This window comes from Calidris pugnax, unplaced genomic scaffold (assembly GCF_001431845.1).
Source record: "Calidris pugnax isolate Ruff unplaced genomic scaffold, ASM143184v1 scaffold75, whole genome shotgun sequence".
Lineage (NCBI taxonomy): Eukaryota > Metazoa > Chordata > Aves > Charadriiformes > Scolopacidae > Calidris > Calidris pugnax.
The window spans coordinates 308,240-324,007 of record NW_015090908.1 but is presented as its reverse complement, the minus strand read 5'-3'; the positions used below and the strand labels follow the sequence as shown (position 1 = coordinate 324,007).

General features: G+C 45.7%; 1 protein-coding gene across 1 annotated transcript in view; it reads left to right on the top strand.

The window, feature by feature from the left end:
• The first annotated feature begins 14,921 nt into the window (after nucleotides 1-14,921).
• The window catches only part of PCNT (pericentrin), a 97,387-nt gene continuing 96,540 nt past the window's right edge, over nucleotides 14,922-15,768 (top strand). Inside the window, exon 1 of the mRNA XM_014949236.1 lies at nucleotides 14,922-15,236. Within this exon, the coding sequence (XP_014804722.1) occupies nucleotides 14,922-15,236 (315 nt within the window). The remainder of the gene's footprint in view (nucleotides 15,237-15,768) is intronic.

Here is a 15,768-nt window from a genome sequence, read left to right as displayed (position 1 = left end):
TCCCATACACATTTGATGTAGCCCTTCATATGAGTTTTCATCACCAGATAGTAAAAAAACTCAAAAAGTTAAGGAGCATGGCTGGAACTCATCCCCAGATGAGTAAATAGGCTATGGTACAACATCCTTTTGCTTACCACCTCCCCAGCAACCTACAGGGTGTCTTCTCCTCCCAGCAAAACCCTCCCAGCATAAAAACAGGGTAACATTTATCAGTGACATCCATAAAATCAACACCAAGGCATGAGAAAGAAGACAGATATCATACTCAGTACCATATTTTTAGCCTGCTTCTGCTCCCAGGAGAGCAAAATTACAACCCCTTCCTTGGCCATAGCAAAGCCACAACTGAACCACTGCTGGCAGCTGATAGATGGTTGTAGGTAGCTGTGTGGGACCAGCACAGATCACCTCCTCCAGCATGTGTGTGCAATCTGCCCTTAAAAATGCACGGGCTGGGAGTCATTGCAGGGGTTATAGAAGCTGAGATGTGGGGAACCCGAAGACAGTGGTCAGCCCTGGGGCTCAGCTTCCTTTGGCAGGGCTTATTTGCAAGTTCTATGAGTGACACAGCAGAACAAAAAACCCTCTCACCTGTAGGCAGATTTCCTGAGAAACAAGTCTGTGTACATTTTTGTACTTTAAAACCTGAACAGATTTTTCTCCCATTATCTCTAACATCTTTGATTCCTTCATCTTTTGGGCAGCTGCAATAACCTTTGACTAAGAGTTTCCTGGTTATCTTAAACTTAAACATAAGCCTAGTTACACAAGTAAACTGTATATGTATAGCTTACTTAAGCGTTAGAAAAAAAAATAAATACATTTAGACTGTTTTAAATCTAGATTCCTGAAAAGATTATTGGAAATCTTCTCCTTTGCTATGCAAAATTTATACAACTGTTCTCCACACTCTTTTTCCATACCATTTGTGACTCACATTCTTGTATCATGTTCGCATTCAGGTGTCTCTTCTAAGCAAGAGTCTCAAACAGCCGATTTGCCGCGCTTATTGATCTCCTAAGTCAGCTGGGAAGGCGTAACGCAAGAGCCTGCATGGGCTGCTCTCATACCCACCTCTTGGCCTCTGCCATCAGCCATTCCAGAGGGTGCTGCGGCAGCTGCACCTTTGATCACACCATGGCTGTGCACATCTCTTTGTACAGTCTCATGTTTATCCTAGTGCCTTTCTAGTCCATAAACCCTTTTGTGGCGGGGTGACTGGGGTTGTGGGCAGCGTTCAGGCAGCAAGGTAGCAAAGCAAGCTGTGTTGGTACCTCCAGACAACAGCAGCACCAAGCCTGCTGTTAGTCATTTCCGATGCTGTAGTAGCCTTTTTTACTGCTGATGAATGTTGAGCTGATGTTTTACCATCAACTGGATTAATAAAGTGCTTCCTAGAAGTTAAATTTCTAGGCCCTTCATTGCAGCACAAATAGAGGATTACAAGAAAGACTGACCAAAACCCCCAAGTATTTCATTAAAAACACAGCACCAGCGTTAAGCAACTGAGTTGACTGGAGAGGAAAGGAATAGAGAGAAACTTCTGCTTGATGTGGCAAATATCCCAGAGAAAACCCAATACTAGGTAAAAAATGCTTTCCAGCAAATCTGCTAAGGGCTCTTTCTTTTCCCACAATTATGGATGCCCTGCTAATTAATAACTTGCCAGAAATCTGCCAGCCAGACTCAAGAGGATCTTGCCAAAAGGGATCTATAGTTACAATTCAATCGTAAACTAGGGATCACACCTGAACATGGCAATGCAAAAGAGCAAAACCAGACGAGTTTAATTCTGCAAAGGATTAACAGGAGTGTTATGTGTACCTCACAGGAGATAATTATTATGCTCTATTTAGCAGTGCTGAAGTCAGAGATTGAATACTGTGCCTAATTTTAGACATGGCAGCTTAAGAGGGAAATGAAGTGCAGGAAAAAAAATAAAAATATAAGAATGGTGAATTTACAAAATGTAATTTCTGAGGAAGACTTGGAAGAACTGGCTTTCTTTAATCAGTAAGTAGATGGTGAGGACAGGACAGGCTAGAAATCTTTAAATAAATGAAAGGATACAATCCAGAGCAGAGTAGGAGTTTTCCATTTGAAAAGACTGGGCAAGAGGCACTTGACTTCACTCCTCAGATACAAGAATGCATGGGATAGCCTGGTGAGGTCCATACCAGTACTCCATTTCTACACTATCTTTTATTGATTTTGACAATTTATGCCCTTAATTTTAATTACTTTGATTTCTAAAACACAACATAAAAGGAACCAAAGAAGCTGACACACCTGGAAATACACAGAGATAATAAACTTTCATGCTCTGGTACCACCAGGAGGAGTTCTTTATCATTTCAGTCTCAGAAGAGTGTTTTAATTTATTAAACGAGAGTTAAAAGGAAAAAAAAAAACAACAACCAAAAACCAAAAAACACACACATACAAAAATCATCAGTGGAGAAGTACATGTAATTCCCTTGCAACCCTCTGCTTCTGCCAGTTGTAACATTGCAAGTTAACAGTCAAGAGCTCTTGTTAGGCTGCATGGTGATTTCAAGTACTGTAAAAATGTCCTACCTGCATTTGAAGCTAAACAAACCAATAAAACATATTCTACTATTTGAGTTACTTCCTGCTACTCTCATATAACAATGTGCAGTGTTTTGTACTGTTTTTTTCTGAAAACAATGATTCTAGTTTGAGCCAAATTATAATTAAGTCTTCTTACTTATGATGAACTACACTATACTAATCATGTACTATACTTATGATTATTGCCTTTTTATCCTAGGCTGGCAAACCTCTAGTCTATATGAACAATGCTCATTGATTTGCAGATACATTACAGCAGCACCCTGAGTTCTCAGTAAGGTTTCATTACCAGCCTGATCTTAGTGCAGCATTATCAGTGCTACTGCTAATTTAGTTGAAGTTTTAATGACATCTAGTACTTTTATGGTTACGTCAGGTAGGATTGGTCCCCGCAGAAGCAGAAGTGGTGGCCCTGCCACCCTGCCAGGTTGGATTCAGCTCCCCTACTGCAAAGCACCACTAACATCACTAGCAGCACAGAGCCCCAGCTCAGCTGCTGGCAGGACGATCGGGGTAGTACCCAAATGGTGTTTCTGGTGATGGCTGATTGCTACCCATCTGACACCTGCTGGAGACAGGTCCCTTTCAAATATTTCCACTGGAGTCAGTTTAATTACATTAGCACTATAATTTCTGATATTTTAACAAACAGACAAGGATATGTGAAAATACAATGCTTAAGTTGGTTATTTAAAAAGAAAAACAAACACCAATAAACCAAAATCCATTAAACCCAAACACAACTTATTTATTCTACATTTTTAGCTGCAGCAAGAAGTCAAAGCAGTAATTTATTTCAAACCAATTTTTTTAAGTGACATCTGATGCAACAAAATTCACATTATAAATGCCATAATATGTTATGGCTTTTCTTTAAGAAACTTCCTTGTTCTGAACTTACCATCTTCCTTTTGTTTCTCAGATTACAGAAGCTTTTACACAAAGAAAATTCATAATTCAGACTTTAACTCTTAGCATTGACTGAGGACAAACCCAGAATCCTGGCTTCTCCTCGTGGTCAGAGGACATGGCAGTACTACCAGGAAAAACAAATAAACAAAAGTCTCAAAGCAGCCAAAGGCTAAAAAAGCAGGAGGTGACCAGAATTAGCTTAAGGAGCCTGTCTTCACTGTCAGATCTAACACCCCCGCATAGTTTGCTCACTGAAACTCCCAGTCTTCCTCAGAAGAGCCAAACTGGTCTTGAAGAAGTGGAAAGCCAATGCATACTGTCCCTCGGCAACCTCTGCAGTAGTTTAAAACATTACCTTGACTATGGACACATTGCTTGCATTTCCATGTTCTTAGAAACAAAAAGACAGCATATTACAAGAGGTTACCTCTGAACTGAGCCACGTTCCTAATTTGATTTAAGCATGTGTTTTCCAGTATGACTTGTAACATCAAGAGACAAAAAAAGTCACCAGTTTTGTAGATGACTTTAAGGTTAATTATTCTCAATATTAATGAAATAGCACCTTATTTCTCCCTTGTTATTTGACAATTATTTCCAGATCTCAGCTCTTGCTGTGCCTGTTCTTTCCTGGGAGAGGGGATCCTGGCAGTGAGCTCCCCACAGCTCGCTCCCCACAGGCGCTGCCACGCTGAGACACAAAATACACACAAAAGGCACTGGGTGTCCCGACAGGCGCTGCCACGCTGAGACACAAAATACACACAAAATACACCCATAAAGGGCGACATTTCCACACAGGAGTTTATCATGAGGAAGGAGTCTACCTCCCTGTGCCAGCACCTCCCTCCGTCTCCCGAGGAGCGAGGGACCAGGCCGCCAGCAGTGGGATCGGTCAGGGAGGGACATGAACGGCAGCTGTAGAAGCACAGAATCACAGAATCTTCTAGGTTGGGAGGGACCTCAGAGATCATCTTGTCCAACCGTCAACCTCACTTTGACAAAAATAGACACCTGCACAACAAACAAAAAGCAACACCATCACTAAACCATACCTCCCAGCACTACATCAACCTGTCTCTTGAACTCCTCCAGGGATGGGGCCTCAACCACCTCCCTGGGCAGCCCATTCCAATGCCTGATAGTCCTTTCAGTGAAAAAATTTCTCCTAATATCCAGCCTGAACCTCCCCTGGTGTAACTTGAGGCCATTTCCTCTCATCCTGTCGCCTGTGACTTGAGAAAAGAGACCGGCCCCCACCTCTCTACACCCTCCTTTCAGGGAGTTGGAGAGAGCAATAAGGTCTCCCCTCAGCCTCCTCTTCTCCAGGCTGAACACCCCCAGTTCCCTCAGCCTCTCCTCACAAGACTTGTGCTCCAGACCCCTCACCATCTTTGTTGCCCTTCTCTGGACCCGCTCCAGCACCTCGATGTCTTTTTTATGGTAGGGGACCCAACACTGGACACGACACTCGAGGTGGGGCCTCACCAGTGCCCAGGACAGGGGGACCATCACCTCTCGGCCCTACTCCCCACGCTGTTCCTGACACAGGCCAGGATGCTGGTGGCCTTCTTGGCGACCTGGGCACACTGCTGGCTCCTGTCCAGCCGACAGTCGACACAGCTCCCGCAAGCAGCCCCTCCATCGCGGAGGGCCAGCCTCGACCCGGGGCACCGGCGGCTCCGGGCCGGGCAGAGGGAAGCGGGGAGCCGCAGCCCCGCGCCGCAGCCCCGCGCCGCAGCCCGCCAGCCCCCGGGTAAGCTGTGCCCCCGCCGCCGGTCCCCTCCCCTTCCCTTCCCTCCTCTCCTCCCATTGGTTGTCTCCTGTCCGGGGAGCCGCAGCCCCGCGCCGCAGCCCCGCGCCGCAGCCCGCCAGCCCCCGGGTAAGCTGTGCCCCCGCCGCCGGTCCCCTCCCCTTCCCTTCCCTCCTCTCCTCCCATTGGTTGTCTCCTGTCCCCGGGCGGGGCCCAGCCTGGCAATCCGTTTGAAACTGGCCACCCAGTGCAGCCCGGGCGGCGGCCCCCTTCCTCTCCCATTGGCGCTGCTGAGGAGGGGCGGGCACAGGCTGCAGGGAGGGCGGAGGCGGCGGGCGCGCTCCAGCCTGCGCCGTCTCTCCCAGGAGTCAGTTAGCGGGACCGGGCGGGGCTAGGCTAACGGTTGCTCTCGGCATTGGCTGGCGAGCCTCCCGGCCGTGGTGATTCTGGCCAATGGCCGCAGAGCTTCCCCCCTTCCTGGCGGGACGGGCCGGCCCCTGCTCCTTCACTGGCCGGCGCGGGCTGTCGCCGCCGTGCGGTTGGCGGGGGAGACGAGGCGGGCGGGGAGGAGGCGTTGGGGCGGCCATGACCGAAACTTCCCTGCCTCCGCCGGCGTGACAGTTGGAGCAGCTCGGGGTGTGGGGCGGGCCCGGTTTCGCCGCCTCTGGGCCGCCGGCTTGTCCGCCACATGGAGGCGGAGGAGAAGGAGGCGCGGAGGCAGAAACTGGAGGCCGGCAGGGCTAAGGTGAGGGGGTCCCGGCTCGGCCTCGCCCCCGGCACCCCCGGCCGGGTACCGGGCCTGGAGAGGGGCTGGCTCCCGGCGGTGGGGCCCCGGCGGGTTTTCCCTCGCTGCCTGGCGGGGTTGAAGCGGCCCTCGGTCCGGGTGTCGGTAAGGCTGAGGCGTTGCTGCCAGCCCGGGAGGTGTCAGGAGGTGAGGTGTGTTTTCCTGAGTAAGGTAGCTCTGTCAGAGTACGCCTGGCGGTGCTCCCTGAAGGCGGGTTGCCTGAAAGGTGTATAGCCATTATCTTCAGTGAGCAGGGAGCAGCCTGAAGTACTGCATCTGTCTTCCCCCAGGTTCTGCTTTGGGTTTTTTTGTTTGTGTGTGTTGGTGTTCGGGTTTTTGTTTGTTTGGGTTTGTTTTTTTTTCCTTTCCCCTCCCTTCCTCCCTCCCCCATCAATTCTCCCATTTTTTACCTAGGTTTCCGTTCAGTTATTTGTGAAAATACCATATTTCCAGGTGAGAATACCCAAGAATAGGTGTTGCGGGTTTTACTACTTCAGTGACTACTCCTCTTGCCTTTGCCTCTGCAGGAGTGTGACTGGAGAAGTGGGTTGGTTTGGTCGTTCCCCGTCATGCTGTCAGCGAACGCTTCGCACACTTTCAGCAGTTACATGCCTTCAGTTTGTTGTATTTTGGTGGAACTTAAGGTGTGAGACCTATAATGGCCTTTCAATACCTGAAGGGTGCCTATAGAAGAGCTGGAGAAGGACTCTTTGACAGGAAGTGTAATGATAGGACAAGGGGAAACAGTTTTAAATTGGAAGAAAAAAGATTCAGATTAGATCTCAGGAAGAAATTTTTTACTCTGAGGGTGGTGAGACACTGGAACAGGTTGCCCAGAGAAGCTGTGGCTGCCCCATCCCTGGAGGGGTTCAAGGCCAGGCTGGATGGGGCTTGGAGCAACCTGGTCTGGTGGGAGGTGTCCCTGCCCAGGGCAGGGGGGTTGGAACTAGATGATCTTTGAGGTCTCTTCCAACCCGAACTATTCTATGATTCTATGAACTGTGTAGACAGCTCGTATGATGTGACTGGTGAAATAACAATTATTGTCTGCAACTATGGTATTAGCACTTGATATGTATTGACCCTCATAGATAAAAACTTCTTGAACATCATCACAAAACAAAAACAAAGCAGAAGCCGGTTAGAAACAGCCAATTTCTTTTCTTTTAATTCAGCCATTCTGCTGGTTTTTGAGCTGTTATTGGTGTATTTCCCTTCTGGGAATCTATGGCTGAATAAGGCTTGCAAGTCTGCAGCTTTTCCCCGTTCTCGCCAGCCCAGTAGGACTGGAAGGGGGGACTGTGGCTACAAGGGGATACCTGAGGCTGCACAGAGTGTTGGGAGGTTTGGACAGATCCGATCTTTCCATGGTGTTCTGCAGCCTCTTCACCCTTGGTATCACTCCTGATGATTCTCCTGCAGACAGAGGGGCATGGGCCTTTCTGCTGGGAACCTATCTGGAAATCCGCCTAGTGGGGTCAGTGCTGTCATGGTTGCCGCACGCCACACTCCTGCTCAGCAGCTTCTCATCTGCACCTGGGGAGGAATAACCCCCTGCACCAGGACAGGCTGGGGCTGAGCTGCTGGAGAGCAGCTCTCAGGAGAAAGAACCGGGAGTCCTGGTGGACAACAGGATGACCATGAGCCAGCAATGGGCCCTTGTGGCCAAGAAGGCCAATGGCATCCTGGGGGGCATCGGGAAGAGTGTGAGCAGCAGGTGGAGGGAGGTCATCCTGCCCCTCTGCTCTGCCCTGGGGAGGCCCCATCTGGAGCACTGGGACCAGTTCTGGGCTCCCCAGTTCCAGAAGGACAGGGAACTGCTGGAGAGGGTCCAGTACAAAGATGATGAGGGGCCTGGAGCATCTCTCATACGAGGAGAGGCTGAGGGACTTGGGTGTTTTTGGCCTGGAGAAGGTCGAGGGCGGATCTGATCAACACCTATAAATGCTTAAAGGGAGGGTGTCAGGAGGATGGGGCCAATCTATTTTCAGTGGTGCCCAGTGACAAGACAAGAGGAAATGGGCACAAACTTGAATAGAAGAAGCTCTATCTAAACGTGAGGAGGAACTTCATCACTTTGAGGGTGGCAGAGCCCTGGAAGAGGCTGCCCAGAGAGGTGGTGGAGTCTCCTTCTCTGGAGACATTCAAACCCACCTGGACACGTTCCTGTGCAACCTGCTCTGGGTGGACCTGCTTTGGCAGGGGGTTGGAGGAGATGATCTCCAGAGGTCCCTTCCAACCCCATGGGATTCTGTCATCTGGACAGTGAGACATGGACAGTGGGATAGAGTGCACCCTCAGCAAGTTTGCTGATGACAACAAGCTTGGTGGCGCAGTTGACACACTGGAGGGAAGGGATGCCATCCAAAGGGACCTGGACAGGCTGGAAAGGTGCGCCCGTGCAAATTGCATGAGGTTCAACCAAGCCAAGTGCAGGGTCCTGCACCTGAGACGTGGCAACCCCAGGCACAAATACAGGTTGGGTGGAGATTGGCTGGAGAGCAGCCCTGAGGAGAAGGACTTGGGAGTGCTTCTGGACGAGAAGCTCAACATGAGCCGGCAGTGTGTGCTGGCAGCCCAGAGAGCCAACCGTGTCCTGGGCTGCATCAGGAGAAGGTCTCGGGAGGTGATTCTGCCCCTCTGCTCTGCACTCGTGAGACCCCACCTGGAGCTCTGTGTCCAGCTTTGGAGTCCTCAACACAGAAAGGACATGGACCAGCTGGAACAGGTGCAGCGAAGGGCCACGAAGATGATCAGAGGGATGGAGCACCTCTCCTATGAAGACAGGCTGAGGGAGCTGGGATTGTTCAGCCTGGACAAGAGGAGGCTCCGGGGAGACCTTATAGCGGCCTTTCAATATCTGAAGGGTGCCTATAGAAGAGCTGGGGAGGGACTCTTTGCCAGGAAGGGTAATGACAGGACAAGGGGAAACGGTTTTAAATTGGAAGAAAAAAGATTCAGATTAGATCTCAGGAAGAAATTTTTTACTCTGAGGGTGGTGAGACACTGGAACAGGTTGCCCCGAGAAGCTGTGGCTGCCCCATCCCTGGAGGGGTTCAAGGCCAGGCTGGATGTGGCCTTGAGCAACCTGGTCTGGTGGGAGGTGTCCCTGCCCAGGGCAGGGGGGTTGGAACTAGATGGTCTTTGAGGTCCCTTCCAACCCAAACCATTCTATGGTTCTATGGTTCTATGATCTGTTTGGCCTCACAGCCTTGTGTCCAGCATGGATGCAGTCCTCTTTTGGAGAACAATTGCTTGATTAGTTTTTTGATTAACACCAGGAGAGGAAACTGAGAACAGGACTTTTTCAGGTTGAAAAGATGCATTAGTTGTGGCAAGACTCATATTAAAGTTTCTTTTGTAACCCTTCTCTAAGTACAGTATCTGTTTATAGTGATAGACTTGACTTGAATAAATTATTAGTTCCCACCTGTTGCACAGCTGTTGCTTGCCATTGAAAAAAAAAAAAAGGGACGTGCATCAAATTTCATGTTATGTCTGCAGAGCCAGTGTTGAAATATTTTTTTTTAAACTATATGCTAAATATCTCTCATCTTACTATTAAAAAAATATTGTTAGCCAATCATCATCATCAATGTTGCTATAGCATGGTATCATATTCTTGGTATACTGAGAGAAAAGGAAAGGGGTTAGAAAGGCAGAGATGGCTGTAGTGCTTTCTCTGCGTATTAAAATGTCACAGAGACCCATCGCTCAGCTAGCAGATCATGGGCACCAGACAATTTTCAGAAAACACCTGGACAAATGAATGGCAGCAGTATCTGTTAGGGCTTATTAAACTTGAAGATAGTATGTTTGTCTTTGGAAGGCAAGGACGTGAGCTGCAGATTCCTTGGTACACTCACACCCGATTTCAAGCATATAGGGCTGTGTGCTTGCCTTGGATTTTTATCTTTACTTATATGCCCGCAGTTGTAGAGCTACCTTATGGAACAGATGCATACTGGGCTAATTACTGCAATGAATGCAGCTTTGGTCTCACTCAGTGTTCTTAAGCCCATAGTTGGATATGTCGTGCTGCCGAGTAGGTGTGCTGAAGGACTGTATTCAGAAACTTCCCCTGAATAGCTCATGTTTTTGAAGGCTCTTATAGAATAGAGCAGTAGGGAAATGTCCTCCCTTTTTGTTCTCCGTTTCTTTTCTCTGATTTTCTTTGCACTGCCCTCATCATGAATACAAATGCAAGTTTGAAAGGGAGAAATAATTGTGAGCAGGTACAGTCCTTTCCTCCTGTTGTGCAGGCTACAGCAGCTTAAGGCAATTCCACCTCTGAACCGATATATTAACTGCTCCGTGTTCGTTCAAATCAACTGACTGAATCACCTTACTGCAATACTGCAGGGGATGGGAGTGCAAGGCTAGTTGTGTGTTGTAGTAACCTGGCTTGTAACAACCCATGCAGTCATGGTAACTGCAGACTGATCCTGCTTGACTCCGGAGGTATGAACTGCTGTGGGATTTTTTGCCTTCTCCAGGTCTCCCCCCACCCCAAAAAAAAAATTTTTTTTGTTTGGCAGCCTTAAATTTTAGTCTCCTAAATAATGAGTTGGGAAAGGAATATAATGTGGATGTTTTCCTCTTTAAACTATTGCATTATTCTTTTACATATAGGAGTAAAAACCTCTGTTTGAAATGCATTTATCACCTAGTAATAATAATAATTCAAACTGTTACATTAATTGGAAATGGTCATGATTTGACAACTAAGTACTGACTGTATCAGGTACTCGAGATTTTAATTTTCAATAAATACAATATATTTGCCAAGGTAGTAATTGAGAAACAGAATAAACAGCAAGTATTCAGTGCTGCTTTTTCTCCTTGTTTTTCTCTGTTGCACGTTGGGCAACTGTCCCTCTAGTTATAGACCTGTATGTGCCATACGTCATGTGTAAGAAGTTCTTGCTGGTCCTGCATCTTATATGGTAGGAGCTTAAAAAGGAGTGCATGTTTTCCAGGAAATTTTCACTCCTCATCAGTTTGAGGAAGCTCTAAAAAAATGTTTCTGGGTTTTGTCCAAGAGCACTTGTGCTTATGTTTACCATATCTAGGAAGTAGACTAAGATTTATTTGAACAACCTTTTTCTATGTGGTGCTGATGTGGTTTTCTGCTCCATTCCATTTTCTATGTGTATTCTTTTTGGTACTAATTTCTGAAGCATGTAGAACAGTAAGTCAAAGAATAAATGATGTGAGAGGTGGGCTGCGGAGAGCTGAACGGGACTGCAGGTGCTGCAGTTTTCCTGTCAGCTTGCCCATGCCACTGGTGCCAGACATCTTGTAATAACGTGGTGGAAGGATGTCAGCATAGCAGGTAATTTGGGATAGGGATGACATGGGGACGACATGACACAAAACCTGGCAGGCTTATTAATCTGCTTCTGGGATGCTCGATACAAAACCTGTCAGGCTCACTCTTCTAGTTCTGGGATGCTCCTGTGGTGCTGACCGTAACAATTCAGAGGTGCCTTGTGGCTGCCTCTTTTAACTGACTGGTCCTGGTGAGATGAAGTTGCAGTATATTGGTACTTGCAGAAAGGCCAGATGTTCTTCTGTATGGAGGACTGCTCTGGATACTGCAGTGGACAGTGCTGTTGGTGTTCCTGTGGCTAAAAGTGAAGCTTTCACCTTTGCACGTGATGCTAGAAAGCCAACTGAGAATTGGGCCCTTTAAAAGGGCATGATGGGACCTCACTGGGATGGGGGAGAATCAGTGTTATATGGTTTCTTCATATTCATACAAACTACTTCATATTGGATGACTCTGTGTATCTGATGGTACTCTTATAATGACACTTAAATTCATACAGCTGATTAAAGGCTTTGGAAATGTGATACTACCCTAACTAGCATTTTCCCCATTCAGTCATTCCATAAATCTGGAGTGTGTTTGACCCTAGGTGCTTTCATGGATCAGTAAGCCCAGTAATTCTGTAAAATTTTGGACTAGTTGGGTATTTTTGCATGATATATATTATGATTTTATATGTTTAATGCGTATATTGATCCATTCGTAAGTTTTGTTTTTGACCTGTGCATCTAAAAACTCATACTCATTTAGATGTTTACTGATAGCAAGTCTTGGTATTTTAATGTCAAATACTTAGTCCCTCTTCATGAAATTGCTAACTGTTCTCTATGATGGCCACTCTGCCTTTCCTTTTTCATTTTTTCTGATTGTTTTACTCGTTAACCCTTTTTTCCTGCTTCAGCAGCTTCCTCTACTCTCTGTTTTTCTGCAATCAGGAACAGTGTGGTGAGTAGGGCCCGAGAAGTGATCATCCCCCTGTACTCGGCACTGGTGAGACCCCACCTCGAGTACTGTGTCCAGTTTTGGGCCCCCCACCACAAGAGGGACATTGAGGTGCTGGAGCAGGTCCAGAGAAGGGCAACGAAGCTGGTGAGGGGTCTGGAGCACAAGTCTTACGAGGAGAGGCTGAGGGAGCTGGGGTTGTTCAGTCTGGGGAAGAGGAGACTGAGGGGCGACCTTATAGCTCTGTACAAGTACCTGAAAGGAAGCTGTAGAGAGACGGGGGTCGGTCTCTTCTCCTAAGTTACAGATGTCAGGACAAGGGGCAATGGCTTCAAATTACGCCAGGGGAAGTTCAGGTTAGATATTAGGCACCATTTCTTTACTGAAAGGGTTGTCAGGCATTGGAATGGGCTGCCCAGGGACGTGGTGGAGTCACCATCCCTGGAGGTATTTAAGAAACGTGTAGACATGGTTCTTCAGGGCATGCTCTAGTGCCCAAGATTATTGGTTTGTCGTGGGCTGCTGAATGGGAGGGTGATGGTTTTTTTGGTTTGGTTGTTGTTGTGTGTTTAGGTGGTGGGTGGTGTGGTGTGTGTGGGCACGTGATGCTAGAAAGCCAACTGAGAATTGGGCCCTTTAAAAGGGCATGATGGGATCTCACTGGGATGGGGGAGAATCAGTGTTATATGGTTTCTTCATATTAATACAAACTACTTCATATTGGATGACTCTCTGAGAATCAGTGTTATATGGTTTCTTCATATTCATACAAACTACTTCATATTGGATGACTCTGTGTATCTGATGGTACTCTTATAATGACACTTAAATTCATACAGCTGATTAAAGGCTTTGGAAATGTGATACTACCCTAACTAGCATTTTCCCCATTCAGTCATTCCATAAATCTGGAGTGTGTTTGACCCTAGGTGCTTTCATGGATCAGTAAGCCCAGTAATTCTGTAAAATTTTGGACTAGTTGGGTATTTTTGCATGATATATATTATGATTTTATATGTTTAATGCGTATATTGATCCATTCGTAAGTTTTGTTTTTGACCTGTGCATCTAAAAACTCATACTCATTTAGATGTTTACTGATAGCAAGTCTTGGTATTTTAATGTCAAATACTTAGTCCCTCTTCATGAAATTGCTAACTGTTCTCTATGATGGCCACTCTGCCTTTGCTTTTTCATTTTTTCTGATTGTTTTACTCGTTATCCCTTTTTTCCTGCTTCAGCAGCTTCCTCTACTCTCTGTTTTTCTGCAGGTTTCCTCCTGTTCCTTTTCCCCATGTTATCAGATTAATTAGTGCAATAGCTATTTTTGACATATATTGACATCAGTAAGTGCTGGAGTTAAACCTGATTTCAGAGAATTGTATTTGAGTCTCACTTTGGCTTTATTTTGTGTGTTCATTTTGCTTATTTTGAAGGGCAGCATGGCACCTTTGTTTTTGTGGGTTTTTTGTTTAATCTGCATTCAGTATTAATAACTATGGAAATACAGGACTTTATGTAAAAATAACGTATTTTTAAGATTAACATCATAAGTGCTGATATAAAACTGATGTATTTCTGTGAATACACCTTTTAAACAGGCTGCTCAGTGTAGCAGGTGTGTAACCGTGTATCCGTTGAGTAGCAGTCAGATAGAAGTTGCTATAACGGCATGGGTGTAAGGAGAAAGGACTGAACTAAATCCATTTCACAAGTTAAATAAAAAGACATGGACATCACCTTTGTTCAGGGTGGCTGTTTTACAGGAAAACCAAGCTCTCAAGCAATGGATTTTTTTTGTATATTGCAGGTAGAATGTGGCAGTTATGTTTACCTCACGTCCTCATTTGACTATCTATTTTATCTCATCACAAGGATATATTAACAGAAAACTTGATAGCTTATAGTTGTAACCTTGGAGAAGGCTTATTCCTTATGAGAAGGATGTCTGGATTTATGCTGCGAGGGAGATGTTACTTGGAAATGCTGCCTAAACACAATACTAGAGTTGAAAATACGATAATCCTTTTTAAGCTGTTTAAGGTGCTAAGGAAACTTGGGTAATAAATTCTGTCAGTGACATTCTTTACAAGTCCCTGGTGCTTCATAGAGCTGTTATAGTCTGATAAAGTAGAGCATCTGATTCTTCAACAGAAGAAATTAAAATAACCTGGCTTAATTGATTTTCTATTTATGTATTGTAGGCTGCTTTCTGGCTAGGAAGTTTTGCTGTAGTCTCTTAAGGGGGTGGCAGAAAACGAGCATGAGGATTCAATTTCGTTAATTTTAATCTTAAATCTTATGCTGACAAAGATCTGTTTAGATACATTTTTGGGGCGTTATTGTTTTTGATGGTCTTCCAGAAAGACTTCTCAATATATTTTTTTTCCTAATGATTCTAGTATATTAACAACTTGTTCCTTTAGTAATCTGTCTTGCTGTAATTCTGGATTGTCATTGACACACAAAGTTACACTGAGTAAAATTTGATTCTTGTATTGAAATGAGTCTTTAGTACTGGTGTGAGATTTCTTGCTTAATTGCAGTTTTCCAGTATGTTTTGAATGTGCAGAAAATAGGAGGATAAAGCAGTTTTTCTGCAGATGTATATATTTTATCAAGATAGGATCTTCATCACCCATGGGTGTGTTAATCTTGTGGTCCTGCTACCTTTTTCTCACTTACCTCTCTCTCTACCTCTTTCAATCCTTTCTGCACAGTTTGCTTACTTCAGACAACGAAAAACAAAAAGCGACATCGCGCAGTCGCAGAAAAAGACGGCGAAGAGGAAGGGCTCGTCTGTCCACACACATGACGCTCCGAAGGAAGAGTACGCACTAGCGGCCCAAGATGTTGGTAAGGGTATAGAGAGTAAAGCTGAAGACACCAGCCTACTAGAGAAAACCACAGAGACAGAGGTAAATCTTAGTATTTCTTGTTTCACTTCACTCCATCTGCAGATAGCAATTATTCAAGGTGATTGTTTTACGTAGTTGGGTGTTAGGTCTCTGGCAGTGTGAACTAGCTGCCATTGAAAAGTAAGTGAAGTGATGTATTTTCACTTGTAATAATTAATTCTCTTACAAAGTCATGTAAAGAACTGGAAAAAAAAATATCTCCATTATATGGATTGGACAGCTGGTATTGTCAAGGAGCTGTCTTCTGTTAGCCAATTGAGGTCTTTCACCTTTCTCTGCCATGAGCTTCTGTTTGGGCAGACTTCTGATTATGTGGCTGTGACTCCATGAGATGCCAAGTCCAGACCGAGAGGCGTAGCAGATGAGCAAAACTATCAGGACTTTATAATGCACAGCATTAGTTTGGTTTTGTATCACTTTGCTGGCTCAAATGTGCTTCATGTTTTCTAAAAAAAATAGGATTTGTTCCAGCATGCTCTTAGTAGCCATTGTAAAACCAGCATAGATGTTACATTCTCTGACAAATTTGTTT